Source organism: Globicephala melas, chromosome 11 (genome assembly GCF_963455315.2).
Source record: "Globicephala melas chromosome 11, mGloMel1.2, whole genome shotgun sequence".
In the NCBI taxonomy this organism is placed as follows: Eukaryota; Metazoa; Chordata; class Mammalia; order Artiodactyla; family Delphinidae; genus Globicephala; species Globicephala melas.
Genome location: NC_083324.2, coordinates 4721221 through 4744951, shown reverse-complemented (window position 1 = coordinate 4744951; position 23731 = coordinate 4721221). Strand labels below are relative to the sequence as shown.

At 52.4% G+C, this 23731-nt stretch overlaps 2 protein-coding genes and 1 non-coding gene across 4 annotated transcripts in view; 1 reads left to right on the top strand and 2 right to left on the bottom strand.

Moving 5' to 3' along the window:
* CAND2 (cullin associated and neddylation dissociated 2 (putative)) overlaps positions 1-18559 on the top strand; it is a 29369-nt gene extending 10810 nt beyond the window's left edge. For both annotated transcript variants that reach the window (XM_060307152.2, XM_030840745.3), the window contains 11 exons: positions 351-616; positions 1879-1984; positions 2166-2308; positions 4177-4463; positions 5500-5641; positions 5983-7485; positions 9667-9762; positions 12700-12869; positions 14195-14359; positions 15473-15580; positions 16673-18559. In XM_060307152.2, coding sequence (XP_060163135.1) covers positions 351-616; positions 1879-1984; positions 2166-2308; positions 4177-4463; positions 5500-5641; positions 5983-7485; positions 9667-9762; positions 12700-12869; positions 14195-14359; positions 15473-15580; positions 16673-16900 — 3214 coding nt within the window. In that variant the 3' untranslated portion in view covers positions 16901-18559. The remainder of the gene's footprint in view (positions 1-350; positions 617-1878; positions 1985-2165; positions 2309-4176; positions 4464-5499; positions 5642-5982; positions 7486-9666; positions 9763-12699; positions 12870-14194; positions 14360-15472; positions 15581-16672) is intronic.
* RPL32 (ribosomal protein L32) lies at positions 18390-23155 on the bottom strand. Its single transcript, XM_030840747.3, has 4 exons — positions 23067-23155; positions 21663-21763; positions 20871-21052; positions 18390-18562 (listed from the first exon to the last, which is right to left on the bottom strand). The coding sequence occupies exons 2-4, from the start codon at positions 21756-21758 to the stop codon at positions 18433-18435; spliced, it is 408 nt and encodes a 135-aa protein (XP_030696607.1). The 5' UTR covers positions 21759-21763; positions 23067-23155; the 3' UTR covers positions 18390-18432.
* Positions 21833-21972, bottom strand: LOC115844134 (small nucleolar RNA SNORA7). The gene has a single exon (XR_004035997.1). It is a non-coding gene; the product is annotated as a small nucleolar RNA SNORA7 (small nucleolar RNA).
* Positions 23156-23731: the final 576 nt, after the last annotated feature.

The window sequence follows — 23731 nt, the reverse complement described above, 5'->3', positions numbered from 1 at the left end:
CAGGCCTCTCACTGTTGTGGCCTCTCCCGCTGCGGAGCACAGGTTCCGGACGCGCAGGCTCAGCGGCCATGGCTCACGGGCCCAGCCGCTCCGCGGCATGTGGGATCTTCCCGGACCGGGGCACGAACCCGTGTCCGCTGCATTGGCAGGTGGACTCTAAACCACTGCGCCACCAGGGAAGCCCGAGGCACACTTTAGATCACTCTGGCCTCAGTGATGGGGAGGGTGAGGGTCCTTGGGTTGTCATAATGGGGGAGGCGGCCAGGCACCCATGGGGAGAGGGGAAGTGCCTGGCCCAGGCTGCCCGCCGGGTGGGCCTCGCCCGACACCCCTTCCTTCCGGCTCCCCAGGCTGGGCGCCCCGCTGGGCGCCTTCCACGCCAGCCTCCTGCACTGTCTGCTGCCGCAGCTGAGCAGTCCGCGCCTGGCCGTGCGCAAGCGGGCCGTTGGGGCGCTCGGCCATCTGGCGGCCGCCTGCAGCACCGACCTCTTCGTCGAGCTTGCTGACCACCTGCTGGACCGGCTGCCTGGCCCACGTGCGCCCGCGAGCCCCGCGGCGATCCGCACCCTGATCCAGTGCCTGGGCAGCGTTGGCCGCCAGGCAGGCCACCGGCTCGGTAAGGGGGCGGGGCCCCACGTAAGGGGGCGGGGCCGACTACCGGGATCCCGGGAGAGGGGCGGGACCTGGGCTGAGGGGGTGGGGCCCGGGTGAGCCACCTCTGGTTAGGGGGTGTGGTTGAGGTGGGGAGGGTCGGTGGCGGTGCTGAAGCGCCTGAAGAGGAAGAGGGCTCGAGAGGCAGCCAGGTGGGCCCTGAGCTCAACCTGCTTCTGAGCCCTACCCAGAGGCTCGCGAGGGTAATTATAAGTCATGCCTCCAAAGGGATGATGTATGTACAATAAACCGCACTACTTAAAGTGTACAATTGAGTGTGTTTTGACCTTTTCGCGCACTTGTGAAACTACCACCGCAATCAAGATGCACATTTCCATCACCCCCAAAAGTTTCCTTGTGCCTCTTTGCAGTCCATCTACCCTCTGCCCCACCCTAGGCAACCACTGACCTGCTTTCTGTCACCAGAGATGAGTTTTGTAGAAATGGAATCCTGCAATCAGTTTTGAATTTATTCTCAAACACCTTGGAGTTAGTTCGGGCTAGAACAGGGCAGTGTAAGTAGAGTGGCCACGGTCTGCCCTCCCTCCCCTCTGGCTCGCTCACTGCAGGGGACCTTAAAAGCGCACATGGAGGCCCCAGCCTGCAGTCCATACTCTGTCCACATCCCCCCCAAACAGCAGCCACCCTCGGGAGCATGGACCTGGGCAAGAGAACTGCACAGGACCGGAAAGGTTCAGGGTAGGGAAGGGTACGGCTGGAGAAAAGCTAGGGCAGAGTCCGTATAAAGCCCCGGGGGCAGTGGGGGGGCCCCTCTTGCCTGGTTTGTAAGGGCAGTGCCTGCCTCCCCACTTTCCTTGCCCAGGTTTACAACCTAGCGCAGGAAATCAGGCAAGAACGTGAGTAATAGTTTCAACAACAGAAGCTACTTATTGAGTGCCTGCTTCGTGCCAGGACCTGGGTGGAGATCTTTACCTGAATCTTACTGTTAATCTTGACAAACTCTCTGGCTGGTAGGCGTTGTTATCCCTACTGTGAAGATGAGTGGTCTGAGGTTAAAGAATGTTGCGATGTGCCCAAGGTCCCATAGCTTATAGGGTGCTGAGTCAGGGCTAGAACCCACATCTGCTTGACTCTGAAGCCTCTGAGTAACTTTGCAGTGGCCAGGGCTGCAGGTGCAGGCGCAGGCTGAATGCTGTGGGCTGGGGGAGCCCTGGAGATGGTCTGGCCTCATCTCACCTTGCCTCAGTGACCCACCTGGCCCTGCAGGGACCCATCTGGACCGACTGGTGCCCCTGGTGGAGGAGTTCTGCAACCTGGATGATGATGAGCTTCGGGAGTCCTGCCTCCAGGCATTCGAGGCCTTCCTGAGGAAGTAGGTGCAACAGGGGTGCTGGAAAACGGGGGCCCTGGGGTTTCTTTGAGAAGTTGGTGGGGATGGCGTGGGGGCAGGATGCTGGCCTCAAAGCAGTCAGGTCTCAGGACTCACCACTGGGCCCCATCCCCAACCCCGTCTTGCCTGGGTCCAGCAGAGCCTCCCGCATCCCACCCCACAGGTGCCCCAAGGAGATGGGCCCCCACGTGCCCAGCGTGACCAGCCTCTGCCTCCAGTACATAAAGCACGACCCCAACTATAACTATGACAGTGACGGGGAAGAGGAGCAGATGGAGACAGAGGACAGTGAGTTCAGTGAGCAGGGTGAGTGGCCAACTTGTCCTTGGGCTGGTGGGTGGAAATGGGTGCAGCCTTCCCGGGAATCCCCCAGCCAAAGACGGGGCCACGTCCGGTGCCCCCATCCTGATCCCAGCTCTTCCTCAGGCTCCAGCCCTGCCCTTGGAAATCTGGATCCTCTGTGGTACCCACACTCTCTGATTGCACAGATCACAAGATAGTAGTAATTGCTGTTGTTTATTGAGCATCTCCTGATGTCCTCTGTGCTATTTTCTTTTTAAATATTTATTTGTTTATTTTTGGCTGTGTCAGGTCTTAGTTGCGACACGCAGGATCTTTCATTGTGGCGCTCGGGCTTCTCTCTAGTTGTGGTGCGCGGGCTTAGTTGCCCCACGGCATGTGGGATCTTAGTTCCTCGACCAGGGATCAAATCCACGTCCCCCGCTTTGGAAGGTGGATTCTTAACCACTGGACTAGCAGGGAAGTCCCCTGAGTACTCTCTTATTTCATGTTCCTTATAATGACCCTAGGAAACGAGGTATTTATTATCATCCCCATATTTCAGACAAGAAGATTGAGACTTAATGAGAAGAGATTTGCCTGAGATAACACAGCTAGGAAGTGTCGTAGCTGGGACTTGGAGCCATGTTTGCCAGACTCTCCCACCTCGTGCTGCCATCTCTGTACCTTTTTAGTTACGGCTTCCAAGAGCCATTGCTTTAACCCAGCAGAGTGAAGCTCTAGTGGTGGAATGATTGGCACTGACAGGGAGAGATACCTGGATGGGGGATGGACTCAATGGCTTCTTTCCTTCTGTGCCTGTGGGTCTGTCTGTCACTCAGAGGGAAGGCCCTGGGCCCTGGAGGCATTGATGGAGGTGAAGGCCTTAGGTCCTGATGGGTACTCAGAACGAGATGCAGTGGTAGGAGATGAGATTGGACAGGCATTTTGGGCTCAAATGCCCGGCCAAGGAGATTGGGCATTTTCTTGTGAGTAACAGGGAGCTCTGGATGTTTCTTCATGGGTGACATAGGGTGGAGATAACGAGGGTCCATCAGAGGGGACACATCTGCTAAGCTGACAAGACACATCTGGGGGACCATCCATCTGGCCCACTATGGCTTGTCCAGATGCAGTGCTCTGAGAGTCTGAGTTCTCTGCAGGGCAGTGTGGGTAGGAATATGCTGGCCTTTGAGCCTGTGCCTGGGGGTGTCCCTAGGGAGGACCATCCCCCTCTGAGCCTCATGCGTGTCTCCCAGATGTATGAGTTGGCTCTGTGGGCCTCATTCATCTCTGCTGTTTCTAGCTGTGTGTTCTCAGGAGAGTCTTCGCCCTCTCTGAGCCTTACATGTATCATCTATAAAAGGGGGCTCAAGACACCTTCATTCCTGAGGCATGGTGAAGACTTGAGCTCTGATCTCTTGGGGGAGCTTGGAGAGTGGAGAGCCACACAAACACAGCTTTTCCTTAATTGTTAGTCCTGCTTGGAAGCTGGAATCAGGACTCTGTCTGGGGCAGGGGAGCTATCACCTTTCCCTTCTGAAATCCCAGTAAATGAAACATCACGCAGCCAGTGCTGAAACCAAAGTTTGGGTCTTGTGCCCCAAATGGATTCCCTAAATCCTCACTGGAAGCTTGGGAGTCAGTTTTTCCCTGGTGTAGTCAATACAACCAGGAGTCTGGAGGCAGCGGGAGGACGCTGGCCTACCTCCAGCTGGTTCCCTGCTTGACGCCACCCCTAGCACAGGGCAGGTGTTCATTAACGGGTAGTGACCATGGAAAGGTGGGGCCCCGGCGGAGCCCTCCTCACTGCTCCCTCACTTCTCACCCCTCCGTCCTGGGAGACCGCCCTGGGTGGTGCGCAGGGCTCCATGGGTGTCCGGTTCCCTCCCCAGAGAGCGAGGACGAGTACAGCGACGATGATGACATGAGCTGGAAGGTGCGCCGGGCAGCGGCCAAGTGCCTGGCGGCTCTGATCAGCTCTCGGCCCGACCTCCTGACCAACTTCCACTGCACCCTGGCGCCCGTGCTCATCCGCCGCTTCAGGGAACGCGAGGAGAACGTCAAGGCCGACGTGTTCGGAGCTTACATCGTGCTGCTGCGGCAGACGCGGCCCCCGAAGGGATGGCTGGAGGAGGAGCCCACCCAGTCGGGCAGCAACCTCCAGATGCTGCGAGGACAGGTGTGCCTGCCCGCCCCTCCCCCTGCCCCTCCCTCCTGCTCACCACCCTTCCCTCCTCCATCCCCTCACCCTCCCACCGCCCCCCATCTCTCCACCCACTGGCTTGTGCGTACCGAGCACCTGCTGTGTGCCCGGCCCTGTGTATGAAGTGGCGGGCACAACAGGGGGCAAGACAGATGAAGTCCCTGTCCCTGGACCACACAGTCTCGGGCAGATAGCCAACAGCACGAGTAGGGTTCCAGGCCACAGCAAGGGGGTTCAGTTTTTTTCTAAGAGGGTAGACGCCACGGGAGGGGAATTATGGGATCCCACTCACATTTGAAAAGGCTCACTCTGGCTGCTGTGTGGGGAATGGATTGTAACGGGCTGGAGGCCGCTGCAGCTGTGCAGGTGAAAGGGCTTGGTGCCTTGGGCAGGGGGCAGGGGGACAGGTGGTCGGACTTGAGAGATAGTTTTGGGGTTTGCAGATGGATGTGAAAGGCAAGGGGCAGGGAGGTGTCATGTGAGTTCGGGGCTCTGGCTAAAAATAGTGCAGTCCCTGACATGGTGGAGGGTGGAGCGGGGGCATGTCCAGAGTTCTGTTCTGGACATTTATGTTCGAAGCCCTCGTTGGATGCCGGAGTAGAGGTGTCTGGCGGGCAGTCGGCACACAAGTCTCGTGTCAGAGATGTAGATCTAGGAGTCATTGCTTCAGGGGAATCCTCAACTCGGAAGTGGATGAACTCACTGGGGAGGGAATCTAGCTGGAGGAGGGAAGGGGGCCCCGGTGCTTCACCCTCACCAAGCGTAGGAATGAGAACCACACTGCCCGGTGACCTTGAGCAAGTTACTTCAACTCTGTGCCTGTTTCCCATCTGTCAGCTGGTGAGTGTGGAATCAGGTGCCTGGTACAGAGCGAGTGATGGGAAGCTTGGGGTGGAATGATCCTCTCCACGCTGGGGGTCCTCCATGGGCAGGTGCCCAGGCCGAGTCCCGCAGTAGTGGGTGGGGTGTGGAGGTTCCCGGGTGGTCACTGACCTCCCCCCTCCATCCACAGGTGCCTCTTGTGATTAAGGCCCTGCAGAGGCAGCTTAAAGATCGGAGTGTCAGGGCCCGCCAGGGTTGCTTCAGCCTCCTCACCGAGCTGGCAGGCGTCCTCCCGGGCAGCCTGGCAGAGCACATGCCCGTGCTGGTAGCAGGTAAGATGGACTGGAACCCAGTGTCTGCTGTTCTGGGCTTCTTCCTGAACCCAGACCCCAGCCCTAATCCCTGAGAGTGCCCCTGTTCAGCAGCCTACAGTGGCTCCCCACTGCCAGCAGTGAAAACAGGGCCGGGGTGCCATGTTCTGTTTTTAAATAGGTTTCCTGGCCTGTGTCCTCAGCCCTGGCCCCGGCCAAGCCCTGACCTCATAGAATCTGCTGCATGAGATCCCAGGTGCCTGGGTCCAGCTCAGACACCTGAGGGTACTCCACCCCTGCATCCAGGGAGGGCTGAGTTGGGTCAGGGTCTGTGGCCTGGTAACCTTGCCTCCCACCCCCAGGCATCGTCTTCTCGCTGGCGGACCGCTCCAGCTCCTCCACCATCCGGATGGATGCCCTGGCTTTCCTGCAGGGGCTGCTGGGCACAGAGCCGGCTGAGGCCTTCCACCCCCAGCTGCCCGCTCTCCTGCCACCTGTGATGGCCTGCGTGGCTGACCCTTTCTACAAGATCGCAGCCGAGGCCCTGCTGGTGCTCCAGGAGCTGGTGAGGGCCCTGTGGCCGCTGGACGGGCCTCGGCTGCTGGACCCCGAGCCCTACATTGGAGAGATGTCCGCGGCCACCCTGGCACGGCTTCGTGCCACTGACCTGGACCAGGAGGTGAAAGAGCGGGCCATCTCCTGCATGGGCCACCTCGTGGGCCACCTGGGTGACCGGCTCGGGGAGAACCTGGAGCCGTCACTCTTGCTTCTCCTGGACCGCCTGCGGAATGAGATCACCCGGCTTTCTGCCGTCAAGGCGCTGACACTGGTGGCCGTGTCCCCACTGCGGATCGACCTGCAGCCCATACTAGCTGAGGCGCTGCCCATTCTGGCCTCGTTCCTGCGGAAGAACCAGCGGGCGCTGCGGCTGGCCACACTGGCCGCCCTGGCTGCCCTGGCCCAGAGTCAGGGCCTCGGCCTCCTGCCATCCGCCGTGCGAGCCGTGCTGGCCGAGCTGCCCTCCCTTGTCAGTGAGAACGACATGCACGTGGCCCAGCTGGCTGTGGACTTCCTCGCCACCGTGACCCGCGCCCAGCCAGACTCGTTGGCCGAGGTCAGCGGCCCTGTGCTGGCAGAGCTGCTGCGTTTGCTGCGCTCGCCCCTCCTGCCAGCCGGTGTGCTAGCGGCCGCTGAAGGCTTCCTACAGGCCCTGGTGGGGACCCGGCCGCCGTGCGTGGACTACGCCGAGCTCGTCGGCCTGCTCACGGCGCCCGTTTACGAGCAGGTGGCGGACGGCGGGCCCGGCCTGCACAAGCAGGTGTTCCACTCGCTGGCTCGGTGCGTGGCGGCCCTCGCGGTGGCCTGTCCCCAGGAGGTGGCGGGCACAGTCAACCGCCTGGTCTCTGATGCCAGGTCGCCCAGCTCGAGCCCAGGGGTCAAGGTCCTGGCGTTCCTGTCGCTGGCTGAGGTGGGCCAGGTGGCCGGGCCGGGCCCCCAGCAGGAGCTGAAGGCGGTGCTCCTGGAAGCCTTGGGCTCGCCCAGCGAGGACGTGAGGGCGGCTGCCTCCTACGCGCTGGGCCGCGTGGGCGCGGGGAACCTGCCTGACTTCCTGCCCTTCCTGCTGGGGCAGATGGAGGCCGAGCCCCGGCGGCGGTACCTGCTGCTACACTCTCTCCGGGAGGCCCTGGGGGCCGCCCAGCCTGACAGCCTGAAGCCCTACGCCGAGGACATCTGGGCCCTGCTGTTCCAGCGCTGCGAGGGCGCCGAGGAGGGCACCCGGGGGGTGGTGGCCGAGTGCCTCGGGAAGCTGGTCCTTGTGAACCCTCCTTTCCTCCTGCCGCGGCTCCGGAAGCAACTTGCTGCAGGTAGGGGCACGGGTGGGCAAAGGCAGCCCAGATCGGAGGTGGGCAGAGGTCCACATAGGGTGAACTTGTTCAGGTGGTCAGGTCTGAGAGTCACAGTGTTGACAAGGTTCAAGGCAGAGGAGCCATTAAAAACAGTGTTTCCTGAGATTTAAAGGCCTCTGCCTGTGGGACCCTCTGGGATGGAGGGGACAGAATCCTTGATGTGTCCCTCCAACAAATAAACTTTTCACGGTGCCACTTGTTGTGGACAGCAGCCCTGTGCTCCAGGTGAGGGTTAGTAAAGGCAGTTCTCTGAGGGGCCAGAAACGGCAGCCTGCAGAATGCAGCTGTGTCGGGCTAGCATGAGGCAGGAGCAAATGTAAACGTGGGCTAGGATTGGATGCCAGGCCCCGGGTGTGGAGAGGGCCAGGGAAGGGGTGAGGAAGGCAGGTCTTACGTTCTGGGGTTAGGGCGCATCAGGGTGTTCTGCAGCTCAGGGGGGAAGAAAGCGGGCAGGTGGACTGTGGGCTCTTAGGCAGGTGAAAGCCCCTGAGGGCAAAAGGCCTCCAGGCCTTGAGCTAGTCCCCTGGTCCCTGTAGGGTCAGTGCTGTGTTAGTTGACATAATGCAGCCAAAGTGCTTGCTATAGTGGGTGGTACCTAATTAGCACTGCTAGTATCCACTGTTGTTGCTGTGTCAGTGATTCCAGTTAAGCCCTTCCTGGGTTGCTGGTATACAAGCAGCAGCTCTGGGCCCTCACCGCTGTGTGGGCAGGACAACCACGTTGAGGACCTCACCTGTTAACACTGCACAGGGCTCTTCACGAGGAACCTTGGGAGGCAAGAGTCTTGGGATGAGGGGCAGCCCTGCCTTTTCTAAGCTCAGATTTGTTTAGACCCCGTGCCCGCTGTTGAACCAGCTAACCAGTCACATTTCCTATTTACTGCTGGCTGCTGGGATGCTTAGAGCCGAATCAGCGGCCTGCTTCTAGCAAGTTCATAGGACTTTCTAGTTGCCTCTCGCTGCATGCCCCTCACTCTGGTTTCCATCTCACTTTGTCCTTGGCCTCATTTTTCTTAATTCAGTTAATCCTCTTCTATGTGTATTACCTTTATCAGCCACCCTGAATCTTCTTAGGAGCCAGTCAGGATGGAAAGAGAAAGAGGAAAAAACTACAAGTCTGAAGTCAGTAACTCACTCACTCATACCCTAGCATCAAATTGTAAACTTTCTGCTGAGTCTTGAACTGCAGTCTTGGATGGAAACAGCCTTAACCCATTCAGTGCTGTGTGCCGGAGGGGTGGAAACTGCCAATTAATCTCCTTCACCCTAATGGGAAGTGTACTCCCTTCCCTTTCTGCAGCTTCTCTACTCAGAAAGCAAGCAGAAAAGCACAATTAAGTGAGTTCAGCCTGCTTGAAGCATAACTGCTCCCTCCTTGGAGAAGCCCACAGAGAGGGCTCAGAAGCAGCTGGTGAATTCTGGACCTGCTGGGTGACCTTAGACCTGAATTTAACCATTCCAGTCTCTCCTCGTGTAAAATGGAGATTAAGAAGAATTTTTATTATTGTTACTAATATTATATGATTTTTTGTGTGTGTGTGTGGTACGTGGGCCTCTCACTGCTGTGGCCTCTCCCGTTGCGGAGCACAGGCTCCGGACGCGCAGGCTCAGCGGCCATGGCTCACGGCTCCAGCCGCTCCGCGGCATGTGGGATCTTCCCGGACCGGGGCACGAACCCGTGTCCCCTGCATCGGCAGGCGGACTCTCAACCACTGCGCCACCAGGGAAGCCCTATATGATTTTTTATTATTATCAACCAGTGACTAGGATTAATTAATCCTGAGGATTAATTGAGATAATGTGTCTGAAAAATAGGACGCAGCCCCAAGGCCTGGGCAGAGAGGTCTTTCTTGGGCTGGAGCCCTGTCCTGGGTTCTCGTTGTCCGTTCCTGTCCTTGGCGTGGCTGCCTGAGAGCTGGCAGTTTTACGCTCTCAGCCGAAGTAGGAAGAATTCAGGGGAGATTCTGGGCTGCCAAGCAAAGTGGTAGCATCAGCTTCCCCAGAGATGTGCGGGGCGTTTCGTGTGGGGAGGAGACGTGGTTCTGTCTCCCACGGAGGCAAGGGGAGCCTCAGTGCCCTCCGGCCTGCGGGTGTCCGGGACCCGCCGCGCCCGCCCCAAGTGCCCCCTCCCGTCCTGCAGGTCAGCCACACACCCGCTGCACTGTCATCACAGCCCTCAAGTTCCTCATCTCGGACCAGCCGCACCCCATCGACCCCATCCTGAAGACCTTCGTTGGTGAGTGCCCCCGCCCCTCTGCCCCCTTTGGTCACCTCCACCCTGTTCTTGGGCTTGAGCTGATTTTTCTTTTTTTTTTTTTTGATTTTTATTGGAGTATAATTGATTTACAATGCTGTGTTAGTTTCAGGTGCACAGCAAAGTGAATCAGTTATTCCTATATCTCTACCCACTCTTTTTTTAAAGATTCTTTCCCATATAGGCCATTACAGAGTATTGAGTAGAGTTCCCTGTGCTCTACAGTAGGTTCTTATTAGTTATCTATTTTATATATAGGAGTAGGTATACGTCCATCCCAATCTCCCAATTTATCCCTCCCCACCAGCCCCTTGGTAACCATATGTTTGCTTTTGATATTTGTAAGTCTGTTCTTGTTTTGTAGATAAGTTCATTTGTATTGTTTTGTTTTTTATAAATTTATTTATTTATTTTTGGCTGCATCGGGTCTTGGTTGTTGTGCGCAGGCTTTCCCTAGTTGCGGGTAGCGGGGGCTACTCTTCTTTGCGGTGCACGGGCTTCTAGTTGTGATGGCTTCTCTTGTTGCAGAGCACGGGGTCTAGGTGTGTGGGCTTCAGTGGTTGTGGCACGTGGACTCAGTAGTTGTGGCTCGCGGGCTCTAGAGGACAGGCTCGGTAGTTGGGGTGCGTGGGCTTCGCTGCTCCGCGGCACGTGGGATCTTCCTGGACCAGGGCTGGAACCCATGTCCCCTGCATTGGCAGGCGGATTCTTAACCACCGTGCCACCAGGGAAGCCCTTGTATTGTTTTTTAAAATTAGATTCCATGTATGAGCGATATCATACAACATTTGTCTTTCTGTGTCTGATTTACTTCACTCAGTATGACAATCTCTAGGTCCACCCATGTTGCTGCAAATGGCATCATTTTGTTCTTTTTTGTGGCTGAGGAGTATTCCATTGTACACATGCACCACATCTTCTTTATCAATTCGTCTGTTGATGGGCATTTAGGTTGCTTCCATGTCCTGACTGCTGTAAATAGTGCTGCAGTGAACATTGGGGTGCATGTATATTTACAAATTATGGTTTTCTCTGGGTACATGCCCAGTAGCAGGACTGCTGAATCATATGGTAGTTCTGTTTTTAGCTTTTTAAGGAACCTCCATACTGTTTTCCATAGTGGCTGCACCAATGTACATTCCCACCAACAGTGTGGGAGGGTTCCCTTTTCTCCACACCTGTCCCAGCATTTATTGTTTGTAGATTTTTTGATGATGGCCATTCTGACCGGTGTGGCGTGATACCTCATTGTAGTTTTTGTTGTTTTTTTTTTTTTTTGCTGTACGCGGGCCTCTCACCGCTTCTCCCATTGCGGAGCACAGGCTCCAGACACGCAGGCTCAGCGGCCATGGCTCACGGGCCCAGCCGCTCCGCGGCATGTGGGGTCCTCCTGGACCGGGGCACGAACCCGTGTCCCCTGCATCGGCAGGCGGACTCTCAACCACTGTGCCACCAGGGAAGCCCCATGAATAAGTATTTTTAAGCCTATTGAAATATTTTCTTCCTCATCAAATTTTTGCCCACTACATTTTGCATCCATTGTGGTTTCTTGCCTGAATAAATGATTACTGACAGTTGCTAAATGACAACTTTCTAATTCCAGCATTCCTCCCATATTTATTAGTTTGCATTTTGTTCTCAGAAATAACTTTTCCTTTTCCCCCATTTATTTATTCATTGATTTGTTCATATCATTACAGACTCAGGGATTTGTATTTCACTCAATGGGTTATAATCTATTACTGTCTTTAATTTATTTTGATTCCCAAGATTGTCTCACATTTAGCCAGTGGGAGCCCTTCAAGCTGCTGCTTATGTTCTGTTGATATGTTTCCATCATTCTTTGAGCATCTCCTTACCTTTTGGCATGATAAGGTGCTCCCGACCCATCTTGAACCTTTCCTGCCCCAGCCCTGGAATCAACCATTTCTCCAAGGAGCCTGATTCCTTTTAGTGGAGAATAGTATTCAGAATCCAAGATCTGAGCACTAGGTGTGCTCATTGCTACTGGGGTGCCATTACTTCGAGGCCCTCTCAGCAGACAGAATCAGGAAATCTAAGTATGTATGACTTTACGTACATAGTCAGACACACATATATATTCCAGTCCAACACCACAGGGTTCATGCTAGCCTTTTCCCTTTCCATATACCCTTCCGTTACAGGAGAAACCCAGCTCCTGAGATATTTATTCACTTAATCCTGGAATACACAGAAGGTAGTCATGAGAATTGCTAACCCTTATCTGTGAAAAATCAGTATTCGTTTATAATTTTGTCTTTAGCCTGAGGGCATCTTGTCACAGTGCTTTGGAAGTTACTTAGGTGAGTTGTTTTCCCCTTCATAACCTGGGTGGTTATATTAATCATTTGAAATTCAGTTGGTTTTTTTTTTAGGGATCCCTCCCATTCTTGATTTTATTTATTTATTGAATATATAAGACATTAACATAGTTATTAAAAAGTCTAACCTATAAGAAAAGAAATGCTGTGTGATTTTGTGTAAGTCTCTTCACCTCTCTTATCTTCAGCATTCTCATCTGAAATAAAATCAAGTTAACATTTATAGAGTCCTCACTTGGTGCTCTGCTGTGTGCTTTGTAGACATCACCACATTTTTAATCCTAAAACCAGTCCTACAGTGTAGGTACTGCTGTTACACCCATTTTACAGTTGAGGACATTGAGGCAGGTGCCACAGTTAGGACGTGGTCAAGCCTGGATCTGAACCCAGGCCAGACTCAAGTCTACATTCTTATCTGGACTTCGAAGGTTTGTTGTGCAGAGTAGATGCTCAGAACACATTTGTCCCGGTCCAGCCAGGTCTGCACGGCTCCCGTTAACCAGATAAGCACGGTGGGGTGGGGGTGGTTTGTGTTTGGCTGTGCTGCCCCCCACACCACCTCTGGTCTTTCCGCCAGGAGAGTTCATGGAGAGCCTGCAGGACCCAGACCTGAATGTGCGCCGGGCCACCCTGGCTTTCTTCAACTCCGCCGTGCACAACAAGCCCTCACTGGTCCGCGACCTGCTGGACGACATCCTGCCCCTCCTCTACCAGGAGACGAAGATCCGCCGGGACCTCATCCGAGAGGTGAAGCCGTGGGAGGACCGAGCCGGGAGCCCTTGGGTCTGACTCCTGCGGCTGGGGCCAGGGTTAGGGGTCAAGCTCATCAGAGCAGGTCCGGCCCACAGGGTCAGGTTTGCCCCTCCACTTCCCAGCTGTGTGACCCTGGCCGGGGCAACGCGATCCTCTCTAAACCTCAGTTTCTCCTCACGGACAAAGGGAGGGAAATAACCATGTCCACATTATAGGGTTGTTGAGAAGATTTTTAATGAGTTAAATCCTACAAGTGCTCAGAACTGCTCCTGGCATGCAGTCGGTGCTCAGTAAATGTCAGCAACTCTTGGTTGTTTTTTTGTTTTGTTTTGTTTTTTTTGCGGTACACGGGCCTCTCACTGTTGTGGCCTCTCCCGTTGCGGAGCATAGGCTCTGGACGCGCAGGCTCAGCGGCCATGGCTCACGGGCCCAGCCGCTCCGCGGCATGTGCGATCTTCCCGGACCAGGGCACGAACCTGCGTCCCCTGCATCGGCAGGAGGACTCGCAACCACTGCGCCACCAGGGAAGCCCCAGCAACTCTTGTTATCACTCAACATTCAGCAGGTGTTCATGGAGCACCAGCCCTGCGTCCAGGCACCAGGGAGCTCATGGCCTCCTGAAGGAGACGGAGGGATACCCTCTCTGCTGATTATTTAAGTTACTTAGAGCACTTGGTGAAGTTAGGATTTAAGAGGCAGAGATTAAAAGTGATTGAACAGCCAAGTCATTGCACGATATAATGAGAAGAGCTGAACCACCTGGCATTGCTGAGGAGGGTGTGACTCTGTTTAGAGGGGTTAGGAAAGTTTTCCAAAAGGAGGGGACATTTGAGCTGGGCTTTGAGGGGTAAGAAGGAGTTACCATTAAGAGCAGAGCCTTCTGGTTATAACTTCAGAGAGACCTGGGGTTTTAATTCTGGTTGAGCTATTTACTAGCTTGGGCTAGTGTCCTTGGGCAAGTTAGTTAACCTTTCTGAGCCTTAGTTTCCTCATATATTAAATGGAGTTAATAGTAACACTCTCTTCCTGGGACTGTTGAATGAGTAAAATGTCATCTGTCAAGCACTCAGCACAGTGCCTGGCACATCATAACTGCTCAGTAGATTCTAATCATTGTAATTATAATTATTGTTACTATTATTATCAAAAGGCATCATGGGCTGAGCAAAGGCATGGAGACTTAAGGGTCTAAGGCATGATTTGGGGATGGGACGCAGTACTGAACAGCAGAGGGGGAGGGGTGCAGCAGGAACCTGGGAAGGTGTCCTTATGCCCTGGGGTCACAGCCCCCAGCCCGCTGTCATCCCTCCCTCCTGCAGGTGGAGATGGGGCCCTTTAAGCACACGGTGGACGATGGGCTGGATGTGCGGAAGGCAGCCTTCGAGTGCATGTACTCGCTGCTCGAGAGCTGCCTGGGCCAGCTGGACATCTGCGAGTTCCTGAACCACGTGGAGGACGGCCTGAAGGACCACTACGACATCCGGGTAGGACGAGCCCCCTGCCGGACCCAGGCCCACTCCGCAGCGGGAGGACAGCCAGGCGCCACAGGGCCCACTTCTTGTTTGTCCCCCACCCCTGCCCCAGGCGCCCCCGTGAAAACAGCTGCTTTGTTCTTTAACAATAAGAAAAAGAACCCACGTCTCACACCTTTGGTGGGAGTCTACACTGGGCAAGCTCTTGGGAGGATGGTTTGACCAGAACTAGAAAAATGTAGAATTTAGAAACATTTTATTTTTTTGGGGGGGGGGGATTTTTTTTAACATCTTTATTGGAGTATAATTTCTTTACAATGGTGTGTTAGTTTCTGCTTTATAACAAAGTGAATCAGCTATACAAATACATATATCCCCATACCTTAGAAACATTTTAAAATTTAGAATTCTTAGACACTCCATGAACTGACTTCATGGAACTGACTCAAAAATACAAATACATTCAGAGTTTTATGTGAGAGATGGTTCTCCACAGCTTTCTGGGAGTTGGGAAAGGCTGGCAGCTACCAAAATGTCCACTCATGGGGAGCTGGCTCAGTAAGCCGGGTACCTCCAGCCATGGATGGGATCCTGGCAGCATTACAAGGACGGAGAGGGATCTCTGTGCTGGCATGGAAGGTGGCCAAGACTCACTGTTAGGTGATAAGTGAGTTGTAGAAGTTTGGGCCATTTTTTTATTACCTGTGAGGGAGACAGGTTTTACTTTCTATCCTTGTAGCTTTTTAAAATACATACAATGAACATGAATCATTTTTGTAACAAAAAACCAGTGTAAAATAATCAAAAGGAATTATGCTTGTCTTAAAGGGTTTAGACAATCTAAAAGTGAATAGGAAAGTGAGTAGTAATCGCCAAAAAGTTCCACTCCACCTAGAGAGAACCACTGTTGTAAATCTCAGTCTTTCCCGGGAAAATGCACAGAAACATTCCTTAATTTCGTCAACCAATATCTGGTGAGTGCCAGTACACACAGGTCAGTGTGGCAGGCAGGCAGCCTGGCTGCTAGAGCTTGGGCTTGAGCTCCAGACCTCTGCTTTTCCCCAGGGCCTGCTCCTTTCTGTCCTGGGCCATTTCACCAAGAACTGTCTCCTTCCTCCTGGGCAGATGCTGACCTTCATCATGCTCGCCCGACTAGCTACCCTGTGTCCTGTGCCTGTCCTGCAGAGGGTGGACCGGCTCATCGAGCCCCTCAGGGCCACCTGTACCGCTAAGGTAAGCCCCCTGCCAAGCCCTGGGCGCACCGGCCGGGTTCTCTGCAGATCGTTCATGGTTACTGTTTACTGAGAATCTCCTGCAGTACAGGTGGTGTATGAAGTGCTTTATTTGATCATTATCATTGCCCTACAGAGTACTTATTCTTAGCATTATACACGCAGGGAAACAAAGGTTCAGAGAGGTTAAGTTATTGACTGAGGCTACACAGTTAGTAAATTGCAGAGCTGGGATTCAAATCTAGCTCTTTCTTTCACTCATTAAACACTTCCTGAGGGTTGGGCCTTGTGCAAGGTACTAGGGATGCAACATTGAACATGATGGACTCCCTCCTCTCACATCCTAATTGGGAAACTGAGTCAGACCCTTAGAAAGATAGAATCACTGACTGATTCATTGATTGGTATAGGGCAGTTAGCCTGGAGTGCCTCAAGGTCCGGGGAGGATCTGGGGCAGAAGGCTCACGGAAAGCTGTCACGTGGAGAACAGAGCCTATCACACCTAGTAAATGCCTGCTGAATGCAAAACTAATTTGGGTTTTGGAAGAGTAGGAATTAACCAAGAAGAAAGCAGAGTATTTTAGATTGGAGCTTAAAGAGGGGTCACAGCTCTTAGGGGGCAGAGCCGTTTGAACCCAGGACCGTCCAGCCCCAATGCCAAACTTTTCACCTCTACCTGAGCCTCTTCGGGGAAGGGCCCGAGTGTTGTCTGGGCTGAGTGTCCTGAGAGCAGAGCAGAAGGGATCTGGACTTTATTCCAGAAGCAGTGGGGAAATTCCTGCGATTCTGTGAATAAGCGGGAGAGGGAGGGGATAAAGCAGTGGAACGCAGGCGAGGCAGCTTTGGAAGTCTACTCCCCAGCCTGTCTGCACAATGGGTGGCAGAGGCAAGGACTTGACTGGGGGTAAGAGGCCAGCTAGAAGGCTGTCACAGCAACCCATTCTTGAAGTCCAATGGTGCCAAGAGCCTGCTTTAAGCGCAGTAAATAAAGATAGGAGATGGCGCATGAGCTGGGGAGGATGACAGGTGACCAGGGAAATGCAAGGCCGTGTTCAATAAAGGATGGCTCGTTGTTCATTGCTCCCCACCTTAGGTCAAAGCTGGTTCTGTGAAACAGGAGTTTGAGAAGCAAGATGAACTGAAGCGCTCCGCGATGAGGGCAGTGGCCGCCCTGCTGACCATCCCAGAAGTGGGGAAGAGCCCCATCATGGCTGACTTCTCGTCCCAAATTCGATCCAACCCCGAGCTGGCCACCCTCTTTGAAAGCATCCAGAAGGATTCTGCTTCAGCCCCCAGCACAGACTGTATGGAGCTCAGCTAGTGCCCCACCCCACCCACTGGGGACCCTAACTCACAAGGAGGCCCACTGAAGCCAGAGCCTCACCCTCCCAGCACCACAGGCCTCTAACTTTTGCCCCTTATCCATCTCACTGGGGCCCTCCCTCTCCTGGTTGGGCACCTTCTCCAGGGACCCCAGTCAGAGCTGCAAGGCTGCCAACAGTTGGGCCCTTTTAACTCAGGACAGTTATTCAAAGCGGGTGTGGTAGTTCTTCCAAAGCTTCCACGGAAGATGGATGTGACTTCACACAGGTCAGCCTGGCTCCTTCAAACTGGGGGTCCCAGCCTCAGCGAGTACTTAGTATTTAGAAATACTTGTGCTCACAGCTGCAAAAAGCTTAGGAGGCAGCCGGATGCCTTCCTCCCCGCTGTCCTAGATGCGCCATTCACACTGCTCCCACGTTTTCACCTGATCCGATGTGCCAAAAATTAGTGCTTTGGCTGGGCATCTTAAACTCAGGTACCTCTCAGAGCTATTCACACTCTAGAATCCAAAATGCTTTCTTTCTCATTGGCAGTGATAAACCAGGAATGTGTATTATTTTTGCAGAGGCTGGTGAGTGGGGTAGGGAATTAGATGTAATGTTTTTTTCTAATCCCGAAACTCTTAGGTGGCAAACTGAGAGACAGGAAAGCACAAATGAAAAAGTACAAACCACCTATCATGTCCCCCCATCGAGGTGTAACCAGGTGGTTTGTGAACATGTCCCTTCTAGTTTTTAGTATCAAGGACACAGAAACATTAAGCGACAGGCCAAAGAATTTTCTGCTATCCCAGGTTAATAAAGGACAGATCCTCAACTGTTACTGTTTTCTCCACACAATTCCTCTACTCTGTAGTCAAGACTATCAGAATGCTCCCCACGTCAATTCAAAGAAGTCACACAATGACCAACAATTTACTCAAACGTTTCAGACTGAGTTTTGAACAGGAGCGAATCTGTAAGACATTTATCTACTGAACTAAGGGCCTTAAATCCAACCTTGTGCTATAGAGTGCCACGTGCCCTGTTCCTTGTGACCTGTGCTGCCACTTAATAGTACCATGTCTTGGAAAAATGGCCTCTTAGCCTCAAAAAACAGCTGAATTCTAGGTACTGTTGACTAAGGTCTAGGACTGTAGTTGAAAAGGAAACTTGATTGTCCTCAATCTTCACAAGAACCACACAGGGTAATTCCTCACTTTATAAAGTGAGGCTAAAAATGACTACTTGCTCCAAGATGCAAGGTCCTTCACCAGGGGTCTCAGAACCTACCGTGGTCTGAGGGCCACATCTTCCTGAGCCCACCTGGAGCTGACCAAGGCTGCTCTGGGCACCTGAGGCCTGGGCCCCATGAAGGAAGGATCACGTATCCTTTACAAACGCCTTCCAAACAGAAGGTTCCATAGAGCACAAACAGGCAAAAGAGCGATCTCTGTGACAAGCTGTCAAACAAACTGAAGAGTAAAACCAAGGGGGAAATGCCAGATGGCCGTTTTACGGTTTTATTAAACAAAACTTGCACACGAGCTGTCTATTCATTTTCTTCGCTGCGCAGCCTGGCATTGGGATTGGTGACTCTGATGGCCAGCTGGGCTGCTCTCTCCACAATGGCTTTGCGGTTCTTGGAGGAGACGTTGTGCGCAATCTCAGCACAGTAAGACCTGGAAGAGAATCGGTACGTAAGGAGGCCATCCTGGAAAATACACTTATGTGTTCCACCGGGAAGGCAATAGCCCTGGTCACTCTGCTTCCAGAGCTACAGCACTGAAGTGGGGGGAGCTGCTAACTCCCCTAATTCCACGGCACTAGCAACACGGCTCTGAAGTGTTCCCTGGTAATGATCCCTCTCGTTTAACCCTCCCAGCGGCCTTGTAATCCAGGTAGCACCTCCATTTTACAGACGAGGAAACCAAGGCCCACAAAGTGGAGGTGAATTCCCAAGTCACACACAGGCAGGATTGCTCAGCCCCAGACTCCAGGTTCAAAGGTTCTCCCTCAGTCCTTTGAACCAGCCTGCCCAGCTCAAGGCAGTCTCAGGGAGCTCGGACTTGCCCATGAAAAGCTTTGCTTCTGCAAAGCAACCAACAGCAAAGCCCAACAGCCTGATTAAGCCAAGGGCTCACCAGCCCAGACCGTAAACATTTTACCAGTTTGCTGCAGACAAAATCTTGAAAAGTAACAATACCTAAACTCACCCAGTGAATGACAACACCTAACATTTCCTGAGCTGGTGCCAGGTACCGTTCTATTCATTCCTTCACAGCCACACCACACCCCAGTTTGACAACAGATTGGCCTAATAAGCACATTTCAGTAAGGAAGTGATTTATGAAGCCATCAACACTGAATTAAGAAGACACTCTACCCCAGGAGGAATTTCAGCAGAGAGAGGAGTAAGACTAGGGAGTGATTAAGGCAGTGGGCACAGTTCTTTTTAAGAACTCTGCAGGAAAACAGCTTCAAAGCAAGAGAAAAACCAATCCAGACAGAGAACTACTTCTGTTTTATGTAAAGAAGTCCACTCAAGTCCAATATCTTAAAACATTTCCCCAATCTTTATTTCCAAGGAGACTTAAGTTGCATCATACTTTTTTCATTTTTCAAAAACTCCCCAAGTCCTCATCCATGTGTATTTAATAATCACAATCACACTGCACATACTTCAAATACTTTCCCCTCTGCTTGGGCATTTTCCATACATGACAACTGTTTTTAACGTACACACAACATTCCAGCCGGCGCTTGTAACCCCACCATTCACCAATTACACATAGTGCAGTTACTGCTGCAATGATCAGCTTACAGTTTCCCTACTTTTCAATTATTTCAAGATAAGTGCCCAGAAATGGAACTTGTGAATTAAATTAGATCCAGAGTATTTCTGTGCCTCTTGATACAAACTGCCAAGCTGCTATTAAAAAGACTTGACTTATGGCAACCAACTACATCTGCACAGCAATCACCTTTGCTACACAAAAGATATTAAACTGCATCTTTCTGTCACAATTCTCTATCAACCTGCTTACTGCAGTTTGGGCATACAACATTAATTCCTATGCTCATCCTTTCTAAAGAGTATCTGCAGCATTTCAATGCCTGGCTAGATTTCTGAAAGTGAGAATAATGGTCGTTTATTACTTGTGTCTACAATTACTACAGGTAAAAGATCTTTGTAAACATACGTACACACAGATGTTACTGGTCACTCTCTCCATGTCCTTTCTAACTCACCAAGAAAACGCAGGTTTTTTAGCTCCTGTTTAACAGGAAGGGAAGAAAACAAACTGTCCTCTGCTTAACCAAAAATTACCATTCCCCCCAATCCAGATTAAAATTGTGTCTAAATCACTACCCATGAGAAATCTTTTCTCATCCCACTGCCCCAGTCTGGCCCTAAGCAGACCAAAAGTCTCTTACACACAGAGCTCGCCAACTGTCTAAATTTCTCAAAACGCTAAAATAATGCTGTGAACCTCCATACCCTCTTGCACCCCTACAACTCTGTGTAAGCTGTCCTCTCTGCCTGCAGCCTTCCCCCCATTTCTCCACTTCAGATCACAGCCCAAAATGAGGCAGCAATTCCTCTACTCCTATAGCCTTCTGAAGATACCTGTGGCCACAGTGTAAAGTGTCCCTTAGATCTGAGGCTACATTTCATCCCCCCCCCATCCCCGGCATAAGTAATGTTCTGAAAATGACTGCCAGAGGCTACGGCAGGAGCCGCGCTGTCAAGCTCAAGCAAAGCCACTTTTACTCTCTTCCGGTCCTGGTCTCTACACTTTTCAGGACAGCTCCCAACCCACATCTCTCCAGCAAAGCAAGCACTCTGCAGTCCCCAACAAGCATCACCCAAGCTCCTGAGGACACAGCACTCCTCCAGATGCGTTCCAGAAGGTCCAGAGTCCCTGCCCAAACTGCTCACACACGCAGGCTTCTGACACCTGAACCCAGATGTGGGACCCAGCTCACTTGTTGCACATCAGCAGCACTTCAAGCTCCTTGACGTTGTGGACCAGGAACTTCCGGAAGCCGCTGGGCAGCATGTGCTTTGTTTTCTTGTTGCTCCCGTAACCGATGTTGGGCATCAAGATCTGGCCCTTGAATCTCCTGCGCACCCTGTTGTCAATGCCTCTGGGTTTCCGCCAGTTCCGCTGAAAGAAAACACATGGTTAGTGTCTGTGAAGACGCCAACTCTTCCTTTCGGAGAAAAAAGGGACCAGATGAAAAGGAAACATGCCGAACAGTAGTTGTCTTCATGGAACAGGATTTCACTACATTTTTTCTGGTGGAAAAAAATAGGAGCTCCTGCATCTCACCGGCAGGAATACAGATCCAAACTCACACTCCTTCCAAGCAAAGGAAAAGCAGACTACATACCCATGGGATGCGAGGAGACCATGTATAAAGTAAGGTGAAAAGCATGGCTTTTAACATCGCAATCAACACCTAAGTTTTCTCGTCTATGAAATAAGCGTAATCTACCTCTCATATTGTCGTAAGGCCACCTGAAATATAACAAATATAAGCCTCTAGACACCTCAAAACAGGCAAGTGTCCCTTGCCATTTAAATTTCAATTTACACATCAAGAGACTGAGTGCCAATAAGGCAGAGACACCTGGGATTCTAGAGAACTCTACCACCAGCCACAGACCAGTTCACCTACCAAAGGTCATCTGAGTTGGGGATGTGAGAAACCCAACAGCCTGTTTAGGAACCCCTTTCTTCACCCCAACACACACTTCCGTCCTGGGCCACACACCTTAATTTTGACATATCGGTCTGACTGGTGCCGGATGAACTTCTTGGTCCTCTTTTTGACGATCTTGGGCTTCACGAGGGGTCTGAGGGCAGCCATGATGCCTTCAAGAAAGAGGCAAGAGACCATGTCAAAGATGAGTCTTGGAAGGAGGCTTTCCCACCCTGCCTGGGGCCTGTTGCAGAGTATCTTCCAATCACCAGCTACGGAGCAAACTGGGAATGGAATGGGTACCTCTGCCAGGCTTGCTTTCCCTCCCGACTCCGAAGCTGGCAGAATACTAGCCATTCTCCAGACGCGGTCCTGGGAGGTCAGGGGTCACCTTGCCCAGTCAAAACCAAGAAAGAATGCCGACAGCTAACCGAAAACAAATTAACCACAAAGGGAAATTTTGCAAAGGAGCAGCAAATCCCATTCTACAAAGTGTCCCGGCCCGGAGATGGCCCAATTGCAGGCTTTGGGCAATCTTCACGAACCTGAATCTCAGTTTTCTCACCTTTTAAATGGAGATATTGCACACTGAACACCTGCAGTGCGCGGACCACAAGAGATGTACAGTAAAGAGAAACCTGTAATTCCCCTAGGGTGCTGCTGCTCTATGACACCCTCAAAAGATACACAAAACCGTCATGTGCTTCTAAAATGCCTCCAAGCCTGGGAACGTTCTGTTCCACCTGACCATCATCCGAATGCCAGCTTTAAAAAGTTACGTTCCTCAAGATGCCCTTTTCGGCTACCTTATCTTTTATACCCCAGCACCCTTTTTGTTCTCTTCACGGCCACCAATTTCTTTGTTGAGCACACAGCAGTTACTTAATAAATCTGTCCAATAAATGAACTTCCCCCGACCCCCAATGATTTCCTCGAAGACCAGGATGTGGCTTCACGTTCCCAGAGATCCTGACCCCGCTACCAGAATTTCGGTCAATTGAATTATTCGACTCGCAGCTCGATTTTTTTGTTTTTTTGGCAGTTCCGCCGCAGAGGCAACCCCAGAGCCAAAAACTGAAAAGGAGGGAGCGTGGAGCAGCGGACATAGAAGAATACACGTGGGCAGACATCGCTGAGCGAGGTGTCCCAGGGCCGTAAGGCCGGAACCCCCTCAGTCTTGCCACGGCCCCCAGGAGCCCCCTTAGTCTAGCCCCAACCGGCGCCCTGCGCCCCCAGGACTCCAACAAGCTGTCCGCAGCTCTGACCCCAGGCGGCCCCCGTAGGAGAGCAAGCGGCCCTGGGAAGCGAAGCCATCACCCTCCAGGCCGCTTCGCTCTGTGCCTGTAGGTGGTCCAGCCAACCGACAAGAGCCATGCCCACCCAGACGAGTGCTCGGAAGGACGGGCCTCTTTGGCAGGGAGCGATGGGGCCAAATGGAGACCGCAGAGACGAGGATGGCTAACGATTAACACTCACCGAGTACTAGATGGCGGCCACCTCCGCAGGCACCGCCGAGGAAAAGAGGGGAAGTTAACGCGCGAGGCTGATGGGACTTCACCTTTGGGTCCTGGCAGGGAAAAGGAGAGCACTTTCGGCTTCTGGTCCTTCAAAGATACTATAGACACGCCAGAGAAATAATAGTGAAAAAATTCGAGGATACTTGTGTTTTCCTAGATGTTAATATCTAGGAGTAGCGCTAAAATTTTCATGCCTGCCGTTGGGACTACGTAAAAATTTGGAATTTTTTTTTTGAGCTCTTAAGACCTGGTGAGGAGGCATCCACTTCCGCCAGGAATTGAAGCCGCCCCTCCGGAGGATAATCCAGCTTTTAGAATACTGCCTCCCGCGTTTCTTCTTCCGAAGTGCGCCTCTTAGTGGCCAGGAGGGAACAAAACAGCGACATTTTAATAATTCTCTCACGTGAATTTATAGAGTAAACAGCAATGAGACTGTAACAGCTCTCGTTCAGTGGGCCTCGCACAGTTCCATGAGGTAGTTCTATTAGTTTTCCCATTTTACATATGTAGAGAGTGAAGTATGGAGATTTGACGCCAAAAAAAAAAAAAAAAAAATCCACACTTCTAACCATTAGGCTAGACTGCCTCATTTTTAATTGTTCTTTGTTTTAGTTTAGCTTTTAT